Source organism: Silurus aristotelis, assembly GCF_946808225.1.
Source record: "Silurus aristotelis genome assembly, chromosome: 12".
Classification (NCBI taxonomy): Eukaryota; Metazoa; Chordata; class Actinopteri; order Siluriformes; family Siluridae; genus Silurus; species Silurus aristotelis.
In genome coordinates, this window is record NC_139585.1 from 15347023 (window position 1) to 15366840 (window position 19818).

Genomic DNA, 19818 nt, shown 5'->3' on the forward strand with positions numbered 1-19818 from the left:
CATTCAGTGTCTTATTGAAGTTTTGTGGAGAACATTAGCACCTGGCAGAGCAACAGAACTCCAGCTGTTTTAAAGGATCATGATTCACTGAGCAACACAAGAGTTATGGTTCGAAAGCACACAGGTTCACTGCTGCACCCTAGCGCTGGGATTTCAACATAAGTTTCATTTGAGAACGTCATTTGCTGCACATTTTGCTGATACAGTGCAGGTGATTGATAATTCATGTGTGGCAGCAACAAGTAGGGAAAATCAACATTGAGTTTTTATTACATTACCAAACCTGACGCAGTAAGAACACTTATTTTTGGATCACAAAGCGTTCTTTGTTTTAATAAAGATTACCCAGTTGTGTTATCATCATATTGACTCTACAGCTGTCGTGTTTATATATTTGTATATTGTCTCAAATGTAAGGGATTATTAAATGTTTACCATATCTTGTTAAGCACATGCACTGAATACACCCATCTCCAAAAGTCTGATGAGGACATGGCCATCTTCACCATCAGCTTCTGTGGTCAAATTCAGCAGAGATTGTGGAGACAAGTCTCTTGGGAAGAAACTCCAACCCTGTGTCTTGTGTAGCTCAGCTATATTTAAACTCTCCCGTTATAAACACACTGACCTGCATAATTGAATACTTGCTGATGCCTGCCCAGATGCTGCAATTTGCATAAAAGTGCTCTGATGGTTCACTACAACTCTTTACCTGAAATATGTTGTGCCATGATACAAAGAAATGACCATAAGAAAAGAACTGTTTCAGGAGTCAGGTTCGTTGTTTTGGTTTTTTTTTTTTTATTCCTTGTAAGCACCATATTTACATAAAGGAATCAAGATTTGTATTTTTAAAAACAGTTGACCATTTACATCACATCATATCTACAAGTTTGTATAATCACAGTATGACTACAATAATTGAACAGAGCACAGATGACAGATCAGCAAAAGATTTAACAGTATTTTCATCAGTTTTGATCACAACTCACATACACACATACTTCAAAAGAGAATTCTTGTCATTTCATACTTAATAGAATTTAACAGGGAGATTTAAATAAATTATGAAACAGACTCAAACGATTATTGACAATGTTTATCTTTGGAGTTTAGACTCCAAAGTCAATTTTATCTGTTCACATTGCACAATATTTTCTTCTTTCTTTGTTTGTAGGGAATGTCTCTGGTATGTCTAGGATGATGGAGTTTAGAAAAAAAAAGGTGAAGTTTCCAGCACTGGCCTCATGTTGTTATGTGGTACATGATTTTGAATCTCCTCATTGCAGCTTAGGGCCAAAGGTTTACAATTCATATGTCTGGGTTTAAAATGTGGAAAAGGCTGGCAGCTGAAGGCATGGTCCCTGTACATATTGCCACATCCCAAACAATCCTTCACCATTTACCTTCGGAAAAAAAATAAAAAAACGAAAGGGAGTGTAAAATAAAGCAGCTAATGACACATTTCTTATCACATCTTGAATATGCAGAGCAGAGATCTCTAGGCCAGCAACTCCCCAGGCAGTCCGAATACAGCTTGTAGAAAATCATACAGTCTGGATTCAATCCACCAATGGAAGAATTTGCCACCAAAATTCACTCTTTTTAGGGCCTTAAATGGGACAGTTGCTGTGGGTATCACAGCTCAGGCCTGTTTCAGAGAACCCCCATTAAAAAAAAAAAAAGGAAAAAACGATTTGCACGGATTTCCCTATATACTAATGTTAATTTGTCTTTTCCAATTATTCCTTCAAACCAGCTCTTTAATTAAGCCTCCCAACAGTTTCACATAAAAAAAAAAAAAAAAAAGTGAGAGGGAGAAGAAACGTGACAATATAAATCCTGACAGTTTTTTTCCCCCTATAACAAATGGCAGACATTAATTTCCAATCAGCAGGCAGAACAACAAAAAAACCCCACAAATTATAAGAACTTAATTTAGGACGGTAAAAAAAGCTCACTTATTAAAGACCAATGATAATTACATCAAATTATTCTCAATGTTTTTAGGATTATTCTGCTTTATACTGTACCAAGACACCTTATCCTGTAAAAAAAAGTGCATGCAGTGTGATATCCGGACTTTTTATAAGTGCATCACTCAGAAAATGGCAAAAAAAAAAGAAAATGTTCTCTTTCCAAGCCACCATGTGGGAGTTTGCATTAGTGTGTTTACTTTACACACATTCAGTAATTGGCACAAAAGCATAAGGGGCCAGAAAAAGAAGCATTGGCCTTTATTCAGCATGATCATGATGTAGAGCAGGTCTGAAGACGTTCTCTGTTTCAAAAATGCACCATTACCTGCTGAAGCCGCTTTCTCTTAGTTATTAGGGTCAAGCTCTTTAGAGGAAAGTGGAAGTACCTTCATCGCATACATGTATAATCAATGATTAATCATTCATTATCCAGGCTTTCTACATTTATACCTCATTCGGTTGACAGTGTGCAATTCATTTATGTGTTTTAGAGGGCAGGCACAATAGGTACACATTTGATAATAACAGGGGAGTGATGATGGCAGGACAGTCCGACAGCAAGCAGATGGAGAGGACTCAAGTCCAATAAGAGGTCGCTCAATTTGTGGTTTGCTTTGCTCCATTCCCAGCTTGTTATACAGAATGTCGGAGCGTGTCAGTATGTGCGTTTCTGTTTTTCTTGCCAGCCCTCTGGGTGAACCACAATACCTGGTCTTTCAGAGCACCTTGTAAACTTCCGCGTTTGTGATGTCTGCTGAGAGCACTGCTGTCATTTTTTCCTGACACCGGGTTCAACCGGTCGCTGTTGCTGGATCAATCTCTCTATCTCTGAGCCCAAGGTCTGGAGATTCTCCTGTAAAGGAAAACATCACAATGCTATGAGGACTTTGGGTGTTTCATACAGCAAAGTACGATTTCAACCCAGGGTTGCAGAGAGAGAAACACAAAGGAAGTGAAATAGAGCTGAAGAGATAAAGAGAGTAAAAGAGTTATTTAAGGGGAAGCTTGAAAGGTAGTGGGGATTTTTGCTGCTTTAGTCTAACGCCAGTGTTCACTCTACAGTTTAAGCTATTTTTAGGGTCTAATTCTACCTGATTTAGCTGTAGCTGAACAATCCTCAGAGTTGTTCAGAGGCCAAATTGTCGCTGCAAAGGTTACCTACACAAATGAACTCCTCTGATTGAGCTGTCGGGCAACTCAATCAGTTTACAGCATGCGTGGCTGTTTTGTTATGAACCAGTCTCTCAAAATCAAGATGTTCTAAAGTTACTTTCACTTTGTGTGTCCAGTAATCATCAGCTTGGGCAGACACACATACAACACGTGAAGCAGATAAGCCCTTAATGACCAGCAGGAATGAGAAAAACCTGACTATGAGTAGTGTATTTTCCCGAGTGAGCACTACTCAACGTTCTAACAGATCCACCACAGCTGAGAGAAAAGCATTTAACCCGTCAATATCTGAGCATATCAAGTAGACTGATTATTGTTGTACAGTGGGATTATATGATTATACATGACTGGAGATTGCTTTTGTTTATGCCAATTACAAGTGAACAAGTAATCCTAATAAACAGACCCTTAATTCACCTTGATCTTATTACTAATACATTTCCATGCACAGCATCCATAGAGTTTTGTGTGCTTAGAGTTATGTCTAGGAATTGAAGCCTTTCTCTGTCCTACTGCATGATGCCTAATGCTCATGATCGGCAGCCATCCAGTGTGGGAATGTACTCACTATGCGGCATTATTCAGTCACTGCTCAATGTGCTTTGTTTATGATTGCTATCTTCCCAGCCACATACAATTCTGCGATTACATCAGCAAATACCAAGAGGCAGCCGAGCGATATCAATTCTCCTAGTAAACCATGTATAGGCAATTTACCACATACTGAGCCCTAATTACATGCAACAAATCCTAGATTGTGAGAACCAAGCAGAGAATAAAAAAAAGCACATGCACTGACTAAAGCAGACCATATTACCTTCAGTGTGATGTTCTTGAGCAGCGTGTCCTCCAGCACTGCCTGGAGCTTCCTGTTGATCTCCAGCGAGAGGTCAAGGGTGAGTCCACTGTCAGCAGGGTGAGAGGTGTATAGAGAAGCCATGATGCCCCCTCTTTTACTCAGGTGGGCTTTGTTAAAATCAGATGCCTCAGACGAGAGTGCTCCAGACTCCTCCCTCAGCACATAGCTCTGGATAATTCTGCAGGGACACATTACGGAATATACGATCACTGCACTGGTTTAGTTACAACATCAGTGCGTATATAAAACACACAAACCATTGTTCACAGACATTCTAAAAGCTCTGCTGTGGCTGTTGTGCTACCGACACCTTCGAGGGAAAAGGATACCAGGACACAATAGATGTCGCAGAACATTAAATCAATGTACCTTCGCTCTTCAGGACACCAGGCTGCAATAAACTGCAAGTAATCAAAGAACGCCAAGAAGCTATCAGTTTTTAAAATTGGCGAGCTCAGCCAAGCCCACTATCATGATTAAACCGATACAGCAAGAGTGGCTTTCTAAAAGCCTTGTGAAAGCAGGAAGACTTACTTTTCATTACACAAAGGCATAGGCCAATATATGACAATAAATGCAAAGAGAAAATTAAATTCCTACTGAGGCTGTTTGTTTTGGTTATACAGACCGCCCAGGTGAGGACAGCAAAAAATAACTATTGCATCTTTCTTGTGCATTTTAATAAAAGGATCAAATCTTCAGATTAAATTATACCCTGAAAAAAAATCAAGTCATAAAAGTCTAATTTATTTTTAAGTGGCTCAATTTGAAATCGTCAGAAAGCGGCAATGTGCAGATGGAATTTTTAAATCATTACTGGCACTGCCATTACTGTTGACTTTTTAATATGTAAAAATGAAGATGAAAAGAAGTATCTCTCCCAATCTGAAACTTTTTTTAACCACAGTGACGCATGGCCCACATAACGGCCATTTTGCTTTTAATGCTTTATTCAGACCATGTTTCAAAACAAGGACATTAGAGGGCATGTACATATAGGGTGAACTCCCCAAGTGATGTGGCATTGACTGTTTGTCAGATAAATCAGATCAGATAAATCAGAGAAAACAGAAAAATGTTCCAGCTATCTAAAACAGAGAGGGAAGAAACTATAACACAATCTAAATATGGGAAAAGCACAGATAGGTAAGTGGCACAAAAAACACAAAATCATCATCCATCCATAATTCACTCACTCGCCGCTACAAAAAACAAATTGGCTTACCTTAAATTTATCTAGGGTCCATTTAGACCCAATTTCCATCACGGCAGTATTTTAACAGAACAAAATAAAAATAAATTACATTTTGGTGTTGAGCATGTCACCATTTGTATGCAAATAAGAAGAGAAGTTCATTTAAGTTGAGCATAATCGGTTTATCATCCACTTCATTATTCTTTGACATCTGGCAACACTTTCTAATGGTAGTTCAGAACCAGTAGCAATATGCCCTAAAATTATTTCACTCTCTGTTACTATATAAAGACAGGGCAGGATGGCATTGGCCTGATTCTCTGCTGTAGCAGTAAGAGCAACGGGGGGAAAGCAAGGACAGCAGCACTTTGCTTAGAAGGACATATGCAGTTTAGAATGCAAACCACAAATATACTGTACAAATGGCAAAATTTCAGTGACAACTGATATGTACTGATCATGCACTTTCACAGTGTAAAATATTAAAGCATCTAGAAAGAGAGTGTACTTCCATATAATTCACCCCACAATTCAATTTAAATTACAGCTTCTACAAAATCATGTTTGCTACCAAACACCCGAGACTAATATCTTATATTAGGGCTCTTTAAAAATAAATAAATAAATAAATCCATTTAATTAATCCTCTGTATAAATGAGGCACCATCTGCTTAATGCACTAACTGGGGAATTAAACTAAATCAACTAAAGTTTAATTCTGCAATCAATTTATCATACAGATGTTCTGTAACCAAGCTTAAAAACACTAACATCTGCAGAGGTAGAAGCAGAGACTGTCACTGTGAAATATCTCTATACTTCTTTGTCCACCTTTGCAACCTGATTCTGTGTGCTTAATAGTGATAGAAATAAGGTATAATCAAGCATAATCAGGAAGCTATGTGATATTTCTTCATTATATACATCAATACGTTTGAGTATGAAACGTATGTTTGGGGAAAACGCTGACCTCTCTAGATGTCATCTTGACAAACTAATCTAATCTTAACTCATTTAAAAGAAGTCAGAAGAAAATGCATACAAATTCTGGCAAAGCATTTTCCTTATAAAAAGGAAATGATTATAGTGTTTTTATTTACATACTATTTATCCATTTATAGTTACATTAAATGTTGCAGAGTATCAAAAAATATATAAATAAATCAAGCCTGTTACCATATATCACTGCAGCTAAAAATAGCCATTCCTTCACCAGCCTTTGTTTTTAACAAGATGACAAAACGCAGATTGTCTGGTCATGAGAAAATACAAAATGCATAAACAAAACAAAGAAGCTCTAGCGTATTCACTGAAAGCTGAACGATCAGTTAACAATACTTCTACAGAGCCTCCTCCAGTGGAAAAACGAATGTACAATGCTCATTCACAGTGAAAACCAAGCGTCTAGCAGCAAAGCACATCCAACCTCACTCTTAACACACAGCACTCTTATCTTTATACTGTACCAGTAAAACAGTCAAATAGAGCCATGTGTTTGGCATGAAAGTCTACATTTGAATTTACAATGTAATTATAGCCCATGGCCAGATGTCTTACGCAGGTCTCACAGTGAGTGTAATTATGTACATACATGCCAAAAAGCCCATCCAGTCTTTATTGGATTTTGATAGTTATTGACTTTAAATGCAGAAATGCATCATCTTGTGGTCATCTAATACAAATGAAAAAGACAGTATATATGTAAAGGAGGCTGTACAAGTCAGAAGGAGTAATTGAGAGTATGTGACGATGATCTACCATGAGGAATAAGAGCTAGGCAAGTGATTAAATATAAACAAAAAAAGGAAACTAGCAGCTGCTGTGACATTTTGAGATGCTGTTTAAAAACTGGAATGTCGATCTGTTCATATTCATAATAGATCGCATGCCATCTCACTCACTTAGTCTTTTTCCTGATCTCTTCAACAAGCTGCTTGATATGGTCCTCCAAGAATTCGATTTTCTCATTCTTCCGTGCATGGGCTTTCTGCAATCGTACGATACGCTCCACCAACACGGCCTTGTCCACCTCTGGAAAGCTGTCCACCACTACGGATGAACCCGACTGGTTCTCAGGAGAACGATCGTCCATACTGCTGCCTCGAGCATTAAGGGAGCCTGAGAGACAGAAAAACAGAGATTGTCACCAAAAATGAAACACACACGAAGAAGGAACGGAAACAAAGTCTTTGAGCACACTCAAGTGACAGTCACACCATATGGAGAATAACAATCAGCCTCGCACAGCAGATGGCAATCACTCGCACCAAGAATGTAAGACCAGGATGCTTCGAGATGCGGATGAAGATAGATAGAAACAACTCTTATGTGGGCCAAGTAACCAAGAGCTTCTTTATATTTATGACAGTGTTGTTAAAATGATTAGAACTTGAAAATAAAGGTGTACCTGAGGAACTGGAGCGACTGCCCATGCTGCTGCCCTCCCGATCACAGCCTCCATTCTCTACCTGCTCCAGCTTCTTGCGTGCTATTACAGAGAGAAGAATAACCTGAAAACAAGCACCTGAAACTCTCCTCGTCCTCAATGTGAGAGTGAAACTACAGTCTACATGACACATATACCCACCACAATTTGAATAAGTTCAATTAATATACTTCAAGATAAAGGTCTGGGCCTTGAGCTGAAGAAAGTCAACAAACACCAGAGAGAAGGAGCAGAAATAGAGCTGCTTAAAAAAAACTTTCACATTCCTCAAATGCCCTCTATAGGAACAAATCCCCAGACTCTCTAATGTTCCTTTTTTCATCTCTCTTGTTCTTAGCAAAATGTGGTGTGAACATGCACTGTGGCCTAACCTAGCTTTTCCTGCAGTCACACTGTGGGATGAATACATTACCTCAATCTGTCTGATTCTGCAGCATAGCCCCTTCGCAAGCCCCCTGAGAGCTCCAACATGGCTTTATAATTACCAACAGTGCCTCAGGAAACCAGGGACTTCAGATAAATGCTCCATTAAAATAATGAACGAAGCAGATTTAAAAGGCTTCGTATACAACATGAAATTGAATAACAGTCATAGAGACAAACATCTGTTGATGCTTTACCATCTCTGTTTTGTCATTTTATTTTGGTTTATTAACTGATGTTCTGGTTTTCTCCTCATTCAGAAAGACTGCTTTTAACTTTGTCAGCATCTCTATCCTCGCTGGTTCATTATTTAAGTGTTAATTTGAACAGTCATTTAAATAGGAACTGTTTACAAACTAAAATAGATCTAAATCAAGCCTGAGACGATATTTATATCAGCATTTATACAGGAACATGACACAGAAAGAGATTAAAATAGACTGTCTTCTGGAGTTGCCAACTGATTTCACAAACAGAAGTTTCTTATTGTGATCAAGGTCATGCTACAGCATCTAACAATCAAACATATAGTAGCATAAGAAAACTCATTAACTGTGGCAGGGTTTGTCAAATTATAAGATCAGACAGTTTCTTCACCAAGGTCTTTTTCAATAGAGATAATAATGTATATTCAACTGGCTTTTAGTTTTTTTACTTGACCAAGTTTCCTACTTCAGGTTTCTCATGTCTTTTTCATCTAGCAGCAACTCTACTAAAACATCCCTCTCACACAAGACTCCCCTCTAAATTAATAGTCCTATGTTTCTCCATTCGGTAACACAATAAAAAGCCCTTATCTTATATATCTATATAGTAACTTTTATTACTTAAGCTGTCACTCCTATATTCATCACGTTTAAACTAGCTATAAAAAAAACAAAAGGAACACTGCTGTAAAAAAACTAAAACATAAAACTAATTGAAGATTTGACTTGCTGTACAAATATTTCATAATAAACTCACCCTTTTATCTTCCTTCTCGAATCTTGTTTTGAAATTAAAAATAACATGAAAACCATTTTCTTTTTTTTTTCAGACCACAACAGTAATAGTGTTGGTATCACTGTTACCTTGTGTGAGCTGCTTTGTCAGATCCTTGATGTTGACAGCTTGCTTCCTTTTCTGTGTAACCAGCTCGTCTCTCAGCTCCTCTACTCGTGTCTTCAGCTGCTCTGTCTCTGCTTGCAATGCAGATCGTTCTGTCTTCAGAGCCTGAACTTCATCGTGCATTCGCTGTTCCTCTCTCTTCAGCCTCGCTGTCTGAACACACACACACACACACACACACACACACACACACACACCAATCTAATTTATACCAAGAAAGGCATTCAATTCATAATTATTAGATTAGTGTATTCTTTTCCACCATGTGAACAATGAGGTTTCTATTGTGTTGTGAACGTAGTTTAAAGCAGCCATTTTAATGCAGGACACACTCTCAGTATTGATTTCGGTAGATGGGAGGTGGAATAGATAATAATAGAAGTATTTAAAATCTACAGCTGGACACACCATTTCTGTCAGGGACCTCTCAGTCTCCTCCAGTCTGTTCTGCAGCTCCCTGGACCTAGTGGTCATTTGGTCCAGCTGAGTCTGCAGGCCGTTGTTCTCAGATTGCAGCTGAGCATTCTTACTCGCCATTTTCTCTGTGAAGGTCAGGAGCTCGGCCTCTCGCACTCTGCCACCCTGTACATCTTTGTGTAGATCTGCAAACTGCAAGTTCAGACTCTCTACCTCCTCCTTCAGCAATGCCGTCTCCTGCTCATCTCTGTTAAAAAACAAACACCAGAATAAAACACATTCCAAGAAACACATGCACATATACAGTTTTAAGCGATTTACTGCAACTTCCATTCCTAGAAGACATTGAAATGATGACACACTATCAACTGTTATATGTCCTAATGACTTGGTGACAAACACACAAAGACTCTTACACCCACACATGAATCATTCTGTAAACTCTAGAAGAGGTCCTACGATCACACTGCAGTGGGCCCAGTGCCACCCTTGTATCTCTTCGTTAGTAGGAATTCACCCACTGCTGAGAACTGACACACTTAGCGGCTACATCAGCTGCTTTATTCCAGGAGTGTTCACATGAATAATCATCTCTTGAATTAATCTCTAATTAGAAAACTCAATCTTAATGTGATGCAATTTTGAGACACTTGCACCAGATGAGTAAGACAAATGCTCCATGGACCCAATATTACAGTAGCTATGGGCTTCTCTGAATCATGAAGGGCATGGCGAGGGGCAGAATTAATTGATCTATGGTAGTGGTTTGGGGTGCGTCAGTTACCTCTGATGCTGCTCCTCTAATCTATGAATGTCCCCCAGCTTCTCACGCTGGTTCTGGATCTCAGACTTCTGTCTGTTAATAATCTCTCTGTATTTACAAAGCTCATCTTCCCATCGAGGCCTTTCATCCTCCAGACATTTGACCTGTATGCGAAAGAGCAACATTAAATAAGCATACAAATCTTCACAAATAATTATGTATGCTATGCATATACATAGTCTATGAGTTTTCTTTTTATCTCACCTTGGTTCTAAGAGTGGTAAGTTCATCCATGCCTTCTTTGAAGCTCCTCTTTAGATCCTCCAGTTCCTTAATCTTAGCTCGATGCATCTGTCAATCACAGTGGAGAACATGATGCAAATGCAAAAGTCCCATTAGCCAATTGCCTCATTCCGCCCATTCTAATTAGCAAAGTAATGGCTGAGAGAATGTTCCAAGCAATGTTAAAGTTTATTAAAGCTAATAAAAATGCAAATAATACAAATAATACTTTACTGAAAAAGCCTGAGGTCTTTAAAGACAGTAATTAAAGTTGAATTTAGTAATGCGTCACTACTAACGAAGAGAATAGCTATATATCGCTTCAAAATGTAAATTACTTTACCTACATCTCATGCATGTATCGTCTGTAAACGTATTGCAGCAGTACAAAAATAGACGCTTGACATTATAAAGGTCTCAGGTTGTTGTTTTCTGAAGTGTAAAGGATAAAATGGACAGACCCTATGCAACAGGAGTAAATAAAGAACGGAGAGTTTACCTCCAGCTGGCCTGTCTGCTCCTGCTTGTGCTTCTCCAGCTCACCCTTTGTCTCCCGCAGCTTTGCATCCAATTCATTAGACTTAATTTCCTCCGACTCCTAGACAGTCAAAGAGTAATTATGAACCTGGAGCAAAATAATTAATTTCCCCTAACAAATGATAAGGAACTTGAGTCACTCCTAGCTTTATTGGGATCTTGCTCATATAGATTATGGAGATACATTTGAGAAAATTGGTGTAAGACACATACCAAGACAGAATACTTATTTTTGGACTATACATTCATATGATCAGAAATGAATAATGTTAAAGTAGAGGGTTTTAGAGTTGACCAGGCCCCAGAAAACAAAGCAAGCATATAGCATACAGTTTAACATGTTCTGAAATCAAGAGCTCATAAACTACACAACAGTCAATACTGTCCTCTAGTGGATATTTAAAACTCTCAGGTGTACAAGCATATTTTAGACACATTTTCTAATAAACATCTTATTCAGACTTGCCTGATATGTACGAATCATGTCTTGGCAATTCTTGCGGATCTGTTCGGTCTCCTCTTTCGCTTGCGTCAGTTTGGCAGTAGTTTCTCTTAACTTATCTCTTGTTTCCTGTTTTGTAAAGGAAAAAAAAATGTTAACACCACAAGGAAAAAACAAAACAAAAAACGTATCTAATATATACTGACATATATATACTGACAACCGTGCATGATATATATCTGTATTACATTCCAGGTGAGGGCTTTTTAAAGTTTCATTTCCCTTTACTAAATTTCAACACTGTTAGCAGGTTTATACAAGTTACCTTATGAGCATCTGTCTCACTCTTTAATTTGTTCTGGGCCCATTTCACCTTGATGATATGAGAGTTGATCTCATCTTTAAGCTTTTCCAGTTCCCGAGATAGCCTGCTCATTTCATTCTCCTACAGGAACAAGAATGAAACTCATTGAATAAATGGAAATATTTAATAAAGAAAAAAAAAACCACACAAAACAAAAAAACAATAATATATGGTTTTACTTTGGCTTCATGTAGCTGCTGAAGTCGTCCTTTCTCCTGTGCCAGCTGGTTCCCTCTTCTGGCTTGTTTGTCCACCTCTGCTGTTGCCTCTCTGAGCTTTCTTTCTAATTGTTCCTTTTCCCTACGGAGGTCCAGTGCCTCTTTTTCTCCTCGCACATACTTCATAACCATGGTTTCCTTCTCTTGGCGTGCCTCCTCACACTTTTTACTAGCCTGAAGAGAGCAAAATCGTATGATGCAATGACATGCATTGTTTATCATATTCATTTATAAATGATTTTTGTTGAGTTGTTAGAAACCCTTCTTTATGTGGTGATTTCAGTACTTATGCTAGCGAGATTGAGTGTGTTTGCGTTTCTTGTTTGCATGGAAAAGAAGGAAAGCTAACACTTTTGTGAGAATACTGCATGAAAGAGAAGCCCAGTCTGATGGAATCCTTCCTCATTCCACCTATGTACCAAATCTAGCTTAACATCAAACCTCGTCATCCAAAGACAGGCTTAGAATTTATACACGTGAATGAGAGATAAAGGTATATAACAGTGCCACATTCTATCGGGAAAAAGAGACCTACAGAATAAGGAAAATAGAGGGTCAGAGCCACAGTCTGGTCATTGTTTAGATGTAATTGATCCACTCTGGAAAAAAAAGAGCTTTGTGTGGGAATATGGGGGAAGGGTGTCATCTTAAATGATTGTTTCCATGGTACTGGTGGCAGTGGTCATAGTGATGACCTCTAACCTGCTCAAGGCGGAAGGACATCTCCCTCTGCATCTGCTGAATGGTGCTTTTAGCTGCCTGGTCCTGGTGAACCAGTTTGTCCTTGGATTCTTTCAGTTCCTTCAATAGTTGCTCCACCCTGCTCTCAAACTAGTAGGACAAGAAAAGACATATACATTTTTTTTAAATGTGCTTAGAAATCTTTACTGCAATGCTAATCATGAACACTCCCTGTATGACGAAACAAAAGCGGGTTTCACAGGGAAGATACAAAGGCAACTGTCCTTAATTAGAAAGGAAAATACCTAAATAGCTGCCATGTTATTATTGTCCCTACAGACCTTATTGCCCTTATTCGTTATTACCCAGGATGTAAAAAGCTTAATTGTTCTGTCCAGTCCGATGTTGTGGTTCCTTGTTTAAAATGTACTAAAAATAAACAAAAAAAGACGCAGGTAATGCAAATAGAAAATGTTAAGCAAGTTTGCTAATTAAGCTCATTCACACAGACTACAGGACATGAACAGGAACATAAAATGTATCTGTAGTAAAACAAAGTGTCTTTGATAAAATGTCAGAAACATTTCAGCTATGAGGTGTGGTGAACTGTACTCACATCACCTGAAAAATAATATTTTAATTTTAGTATCTAGTATTTAGTATCTGCATTTTTTTGGCCGATGTTTACTTGCAAGGCCAATGTGTGTTATGATGGCACCAGTGTTTTGTTTTTTTTCACTGGGTTTCATCAGCGTTTCCACATACTTGCATATTATTGACTTTGTCTGTTACCTGTACACATCTAGTGAGATCTGTTCCCCCCGCCAGCCAGTTTGTGTCTTGGCTGATATGTATAGAGCAGTAGGATTCAGAAGCATGTGCTGTAGTTACAACATTGTGGAGAGTTGCACCACTGTGAAGTGTGTTAAGCTCAAAAATAGCTGCACACCATATGTTCTGAGTCAATAGGGTTTAGAGTTTGTTAAACTGCAACTTTGAACAAAATATCTGCCTGGACAAGAAATCTTCTTTTTGTCCAGGCTTCTTATTCATCCACTGCTGAAATGCCCGTTTCTTTCCCAAAGAATGACTCTCACATTAAAAGTAGGACTAAGAGCTTTATAATTGGTTTGGTTCACAGTGATGGTTGTTTGCTGAGCTATAGAGCATAGCCAAGATAGCGTCTCTGTCGCTTGCTCTCTCTCGGCGTAAGGAGGCAATCAATGAGTCTGATAAGACACTGGTGAGATGATCGAGCACAGATGCCTCTTCCAGTTCAGCTCTGATGAGAAGCTGGGAGTATATAGCACACACAGCAGTTTCCTGCATTACCACGATACCAGATTATTGCTCTTTAGACACACATGGCCTCCAGGGCTACTGTTTTATTTGCGTTATTACCCTCTGTGACAAAGGCACCCCCCCGGACAAAAGAAGATTGCAATCTCACCAAAACCATGGCTGGCCTCAAAAATGTGTACTTACTCAGCACCAGGTGCAGGCTCTTCAAGCACATTAATCAGTGAGGAAAGCCTAAACTGGCTATTCAGGTCTGCCATCTGAACTGGCATGAGCAAGCTTATTTTACTAAACACAGTGCTGCTTACATTTATTAGTTGCTATTATTAGCCTTGATATTGTCCATGTCTTAAATAACAGTGGTCATTCTGGAAAAATAAACAAAGCCTGGTAGGCTAAATGTAGACTGGAAATGTATAATGATTAACAACAACAACATGGCACTTTATGTCAGAGCAAAACAGTGCACACAGCCTAACTACAGCTTAATGCTGAGTAATACTAATTTACCTTCTTAATAGTGCAAAGATGTTGTTTCTCGGTGTCCATTCTCCTTTTTAGCTCATCCCTCATGTTGTCTTTCTCAGAGCAGATGCCCAGAATCAACTCCTGGTGTTTCTTATTCTCATCCAGCAACCTGTCACACAAATAAAGCAACTGTTGTTTTACAAACAACTTTCATTGTTTTTACTTGTTTTGTCCACACCTTTTGGAAGAGATTTAATTTAACATTTTAACACATGTCCAAATATTTTCACTGAACAAGTTCCTTAACAATAACACCAGTGCTGGACTGGCTCCAGTTTCTAGGAAAAGCAGGTGTTCGTTTGTAAAACCTCATGGGAATGTTGCCACATATAGTGCAAACACAGCAGGTACTAAGCCATGTTCATTCTGTGATGACAGTGCACCTGCAGGGTTTGGCCTAATAAATTTAACATAACCCTTTTTTCTTTTTTTTTCTTTTTATTTGGTCTGTTATGAAACATGTATGAAGTTATTTTAAAATCAATGCAACCAGAATAAATGTACTTAATCCAAACATTCCTGCAGTCTGATAAATGTAAGTAATGTTTTATTGTAAGTGTATTTAAGAGCTCTGTAGTAGTTTTATTTAAGTGAACATTTCAATGGTTACAAAAGCATTGGATCTAAATTCAGTATGTAGTCTTCCTAAAAAAAAAAGGTCTACTTGATCCGTGTATTCCCAGTGCGGTAGGACAAATAAATACTAATAATTATAAAATTAATCAAACAAACATAAAAAGAAACGAAACAGTAAAGAAAAAGCATTATGTGTAAAACTATGTGCATGTCCATGTGAACCAGCTCAGGAACTGCAAGACCATACTGTTTATATTCTATATACAGTGAGTTGCCTGAAAGATTTCAGAGATATTTAGCTATAAAACAATCAACATTATTCTGTGAACAATTACACAAGGGTGTGTGTGTGTGTGTGTGTGTGTGTGTGTGAGTGTGTGAGTGTGTGAGTGTGTGAGTGTGTTTTCTTACTGAAAGAAAACACACGGCTGATAACTTGTCAGATAAGCAATAAAAAAATAAGCAAAAAAAAAAAAGGAGGGAAGATGAGTTTGTAAAAATCAGGCATATCAGGAATGCCAATCTACTCAAACCTGTGTTTGAGAAGTGTTTTGTGGTTGTTGTGTTTTCTTTTTTTGGCAACATTTCTGTCAGCTGATGCAAAATTAGTTTTTGCTGTTGGAGCCAGTAGATGATAACAGCATACCAAAGTAGACAGACATTGCGTTTGGTTATACAGTGGAACCCACTTATCTTGACCTCGGTTACCTCGAAAACCCTATTAAGTCGACGTTTTTGAAGTGGAACCGCCAAATTCTCATTTTTTATCGGTTATGTCGATGAACCCTGATATCTCAAACACAAGGGGGGAAAAATTTGCCATTTAACGTCAGTTATGTCGATCGGCGCTGTGCAGCCGCAGAAGAACTCGCGAAAGTGGCGGAAAAATCAAGCCTTACAGATGCTACAGGTGTTGTATAGTATACTGGTGAATCTCTGCTGTTAGTTACTGCACATATGCCTTTTGTTGTTAAATGTTATGCGATGAACGGGAGGTGAAAGCCGCGCTTGGTAGGGGCGCGGCGTGGAACGTGGGATGCAAAAGCAAAAGCATAGAATGAACACCGGCAGGATCGGGGGGAAATCCGCGATGCACTTTGGGAAGAAAAGAGCAGCCGTTGAGAGAGTGCCGGTGGGAAGACACGTACCGGGATACGCATGAGCGATAACAACGACCGCCGTGAACCAACATATACCAACAATAACGGACAGTGAGAGTGTGGAAGTTTAAATAGGAGCTGGTGATGATGATAAACGAGCACCATATGTGCGCGATTAAAGCCGGGAGCTTCAGAGAAAGCAGCCGAGAAAACACCTGACACGCTAAAGGGGGCCGAAGGGGGCGTGGCAGGTGGGGTCCTGAGTTAACAAACATGTACTGTATGTATTTTTATAGCATGCCTTTATCAAACAAATCGCGGCAACGCTGTTGTGTAAAAAACCCTCCAAAAACACATGCATGCACATTCTCATTTATTAACGCACATCATGTACATAAAGAAATGTCAAGCACGTTAATATACTGCCGCCATTTTGATTTTCGTTTATCTCGATCATCGGTTACCTCGATGCTTTTTGGCAACCCCCTAGGACATCGACATAACCGGGTTCCACTGTACTACCTAAAGCAATATTTACAAAACAGCCTCTGACTTTTCCCTAACAAAATTGAAAGCATTCACGTATTTGCATAGTCGTGAAGAAAACTTCTTTTTGGGAGAAAACTGGAAATGCTAGAAGTTTATCACTTTCTAAGTAGAGATATTTGAAGAATGTGTCCTCTAAACCAAATTCTGTAAAAGTTTTGATATATTAATCCAAAATAATCTACTTTGAAAATTGATGAAAATAATGGGGCCAAATAAAATATCATGACATTTCCACAGTGGACAATAATTTGTAACTTTCTTGTTCCAGATTTTTCAGAACTGTGAGACGACATAGAAATATTTAAACCCATGGTGTGTCATTTTAAATATGCAGTTTTCTCTCTCTGCAGCAGCATGCTACCAGCGATTCACAGCAGAGTATGTGAAAGACAAACATTTTCAAAATATTTGATACCTTTGGATGGCCTTTTCCTGTTGCGAGTACTTGAACTGGACGCACTTCTCGAACGCAACCATGGAGCCCTGATCCTTAGGCAGACCGTTCGGAGGGCTCGCTCTGCTGCTGAATTCATCCCGTACCTGACAGCTCAGCAGCTCTGACTCCAACTCATCCAGCAGAGATTCCTGAGAAACGGCACGCTGGATCTCAGACATTAGCTTTCTGCTGCAGTCTGTATCATACAGGTTTACACTGGACATTGAGTGTGAGTGATTAGCCTCATGCTGTTTTGAAACTGTTGAATCAGAGTTTGTCACTTTGTCTTTCTGATTGCTCAGACCTTGAGGTTCGGGAGCATCCCCTATAGGACCTTCTTCAAGTGAAGTTGTTTTGTTTGACTCACAAGATTCTTTTGCATCTTCCGGAACACAAGAAGAGACCTCTTTTTGGTCTTCTGTACATTGGGAGGGAAGCAAATCTTCAACTATTCCATCCAGAACAGCAGGCCCTGTCTCTACAAGTTCATTAGGAAGCGCTGGAGGAGTCCTGATTTCATCTATAGAAGCGGTTCCACTGTCACAGCTGCTGTTGCCATGCCCTTGTCCATCATCTGCAGTTGCTCGTTCGTGGTCTTGTTTGGAAAGGTCCAGTCTCAGCACTAGCCTGTCAGCACCTTCAGACTGAATGCTGTCCAACACACTGTCTTGTTCAGCTTCAACATCCTCCACTACACCTTTTAGCTCCTGTCCAGTACCCTCTCCGCTGACCTGTGATGACCCTGTGCATGCTGAGCTGACGTCTGTGCTGTGAGGAGGTTCGGGAGTTGGGTGCTCTTCTCCCTGACAGTCAAACTGCTCCATGCTCTCCGAACACACCACACCTAAAAGGAGCAAGCAAATGATTATGCACTACATTTAAATAGTATAATTACTTAAGGATGAACAACATTCCTTTATAAGAATTTCTTTGTCACTTAAGGTGTCACAAAAAGACACACAACTGCAGATCTGTTCTGCTTTATCATACTTCCTTCCTGCTAAGAGAAGAGTGAAAAAGTGAAAGTCACATCCACCTTCTAACCTAGTTCAGTCCTGTACACATGAAAATAATAGAAACCTTTTTCCCTGTTCCACAGAGACTGCTGCTTCAGGAAATTTGAGCTGTTATTCATCAGACTGGAATTCACTCAGTGACATGAACTTGATTGGTACTGCAACAGATGCCAATCCTTTTAGAAGACAAACATGCACTTCAAGTGTATAGATCTTTCTCTGAATACAACACTCACAGATAGCAAGTGTGAGGGCAAAATACAATAGGTGAACTTTGGACAGGTTGCTTTAAATCTGGGAACAGCATATGGGACGGTCACTATAAAGTCTCGAAACTTTTTTATACTGATATTATACACAGCTGGAGAATAGGACGATATATAACATTATAAAAACTCTGATTTGAGTCAACGTTAAAATGTGTACAAAGTAGCAGAGTAACCCAGAGCTATTATCTTTGCTGATCATTTGAGATTTTAGCAGGTTGTTGGCCAAAATGTTGGAGACACATTCAACAGTTGCTTTAATAAGACATGAAAAACTGATGAGCCATGTGGAATCAGGTATAATACCTGGGCGAAATTAAAATGTAAAACCACTTCAGAATCTTCACAGATCCTTGAAATATAAACACAATTCAGAAGAGAAATTTCCACTGTGTGATCTGTTGTGTGATCAGTATGATCCTGTTTATATAAAGTGGATTACTGACATGTACAAAGTTTCTCTCCTTAATCTCATTCAAAGCAACAACAAAAAAAACCCCAAAACAAAACAACTGGAAAAGCTCACGATCAAAAACTCTCATATCTGTTTGTGAATACATGAATCAGCTGCTATCTGTATGATATTAACCCCAATCACAGAGAGCGAAGAAAGTGAGTCTGATCCCAAGATCTTAAAAAGAGAACAGGAAACACACGGTTTCGAAATCGATACCATGGAATTAGCCCCTGCTAATCTACCTGTCAACTGTATCCATAATCACTGACTTCTCCTAAATAAACAGCAGAACATCTCAGAAGTCTTCTACAGGCAAATATTAGCTATCTTCATTAAGCAACGAGAGATCATGTATAATAGATCAGATATTTGCGCTAGGACCGAATATTTCTCCATCTAAACTAGCAACCAGGAATGAAGAGATCACGTTAGCCACGGACTCTGCTAGAAAACACCTAATAGCTCGCTAGCGCGCTAGCTAACACAGCTGTCGGGATTGCAGCGTGTCTAAAACAATAATTCATCCTAAAATGGTCTCAAATTAGACTTTTGAATTACCTGTTATGTTAGGTCCATTCAGTATGAATGTTATACAGGCAGTCACAACGCAGAGTGCCCACCGTCCTTATGTTAGCTCCTAGTGAGGTGACACATCAACAAATATGGCCACTGCACTGAGCCGACTGCAGGCAACGCAGGACCAAA

The 19818-nt window shown here is 39.0% G+C and overlaps 1 protein-coding gene across 2 annotated transcripts; it reads right to left on the minus strand.

Annotated features, from left to right (window-relative positions):
- Positions 1 to 781: 781 nt before the first annotated feature.
- On the minus strand, positions 782 to 19815 carry ccdc186 (coiled-coil domain-containing protein 186). Of its 2 annotated transcripts, XR_014536001.1 has the most exons (17): positions 19672 to 19809; positions 17354 to 18218; positions 14696 to 14822; positions 12908 to 13036; positions 12167 to 12379; positions 11949 to 12068; positions 11648 to 11752; positions 11144 to 11242; positions 10627 to 10713; positions 10384 to 10526; positions 9591 to 9846; positions 9146 to 9335; positions 7614 to 7694; positions 7108 to 7324; positions 3970 to 4189; positions 2688 to 2832; positions 1271 to 1406 (listed from the first exon to the last, which is right to left on the minus strand). XR_014536001.1 is itself a non-coding variant. In XM_083556005.1 (16 exons), the coding sequence occupies exons 2-16, from the start codon at positions 18196 to 18198 to the stop codon at positions 2749 to 2751; spliced, it is 2916 nt and encodes a 971-aa protein (XP_083412131.1). In that variant the 5' UTR covers positions 18199 to 18218; positions 19672 to 19815; the 3' UTR covers positions 782 to 2748. The 2 variants fall into 2 exon arrangements, 1 of the variants encoding a protein (XP_083412131.1); XM_083556005.1 differs by having other exon boundaries at positions 782 to 2832; positions 19672 to 19815.
- Positions 19816 to 19818: the final 3 nt, after the last annotated feature.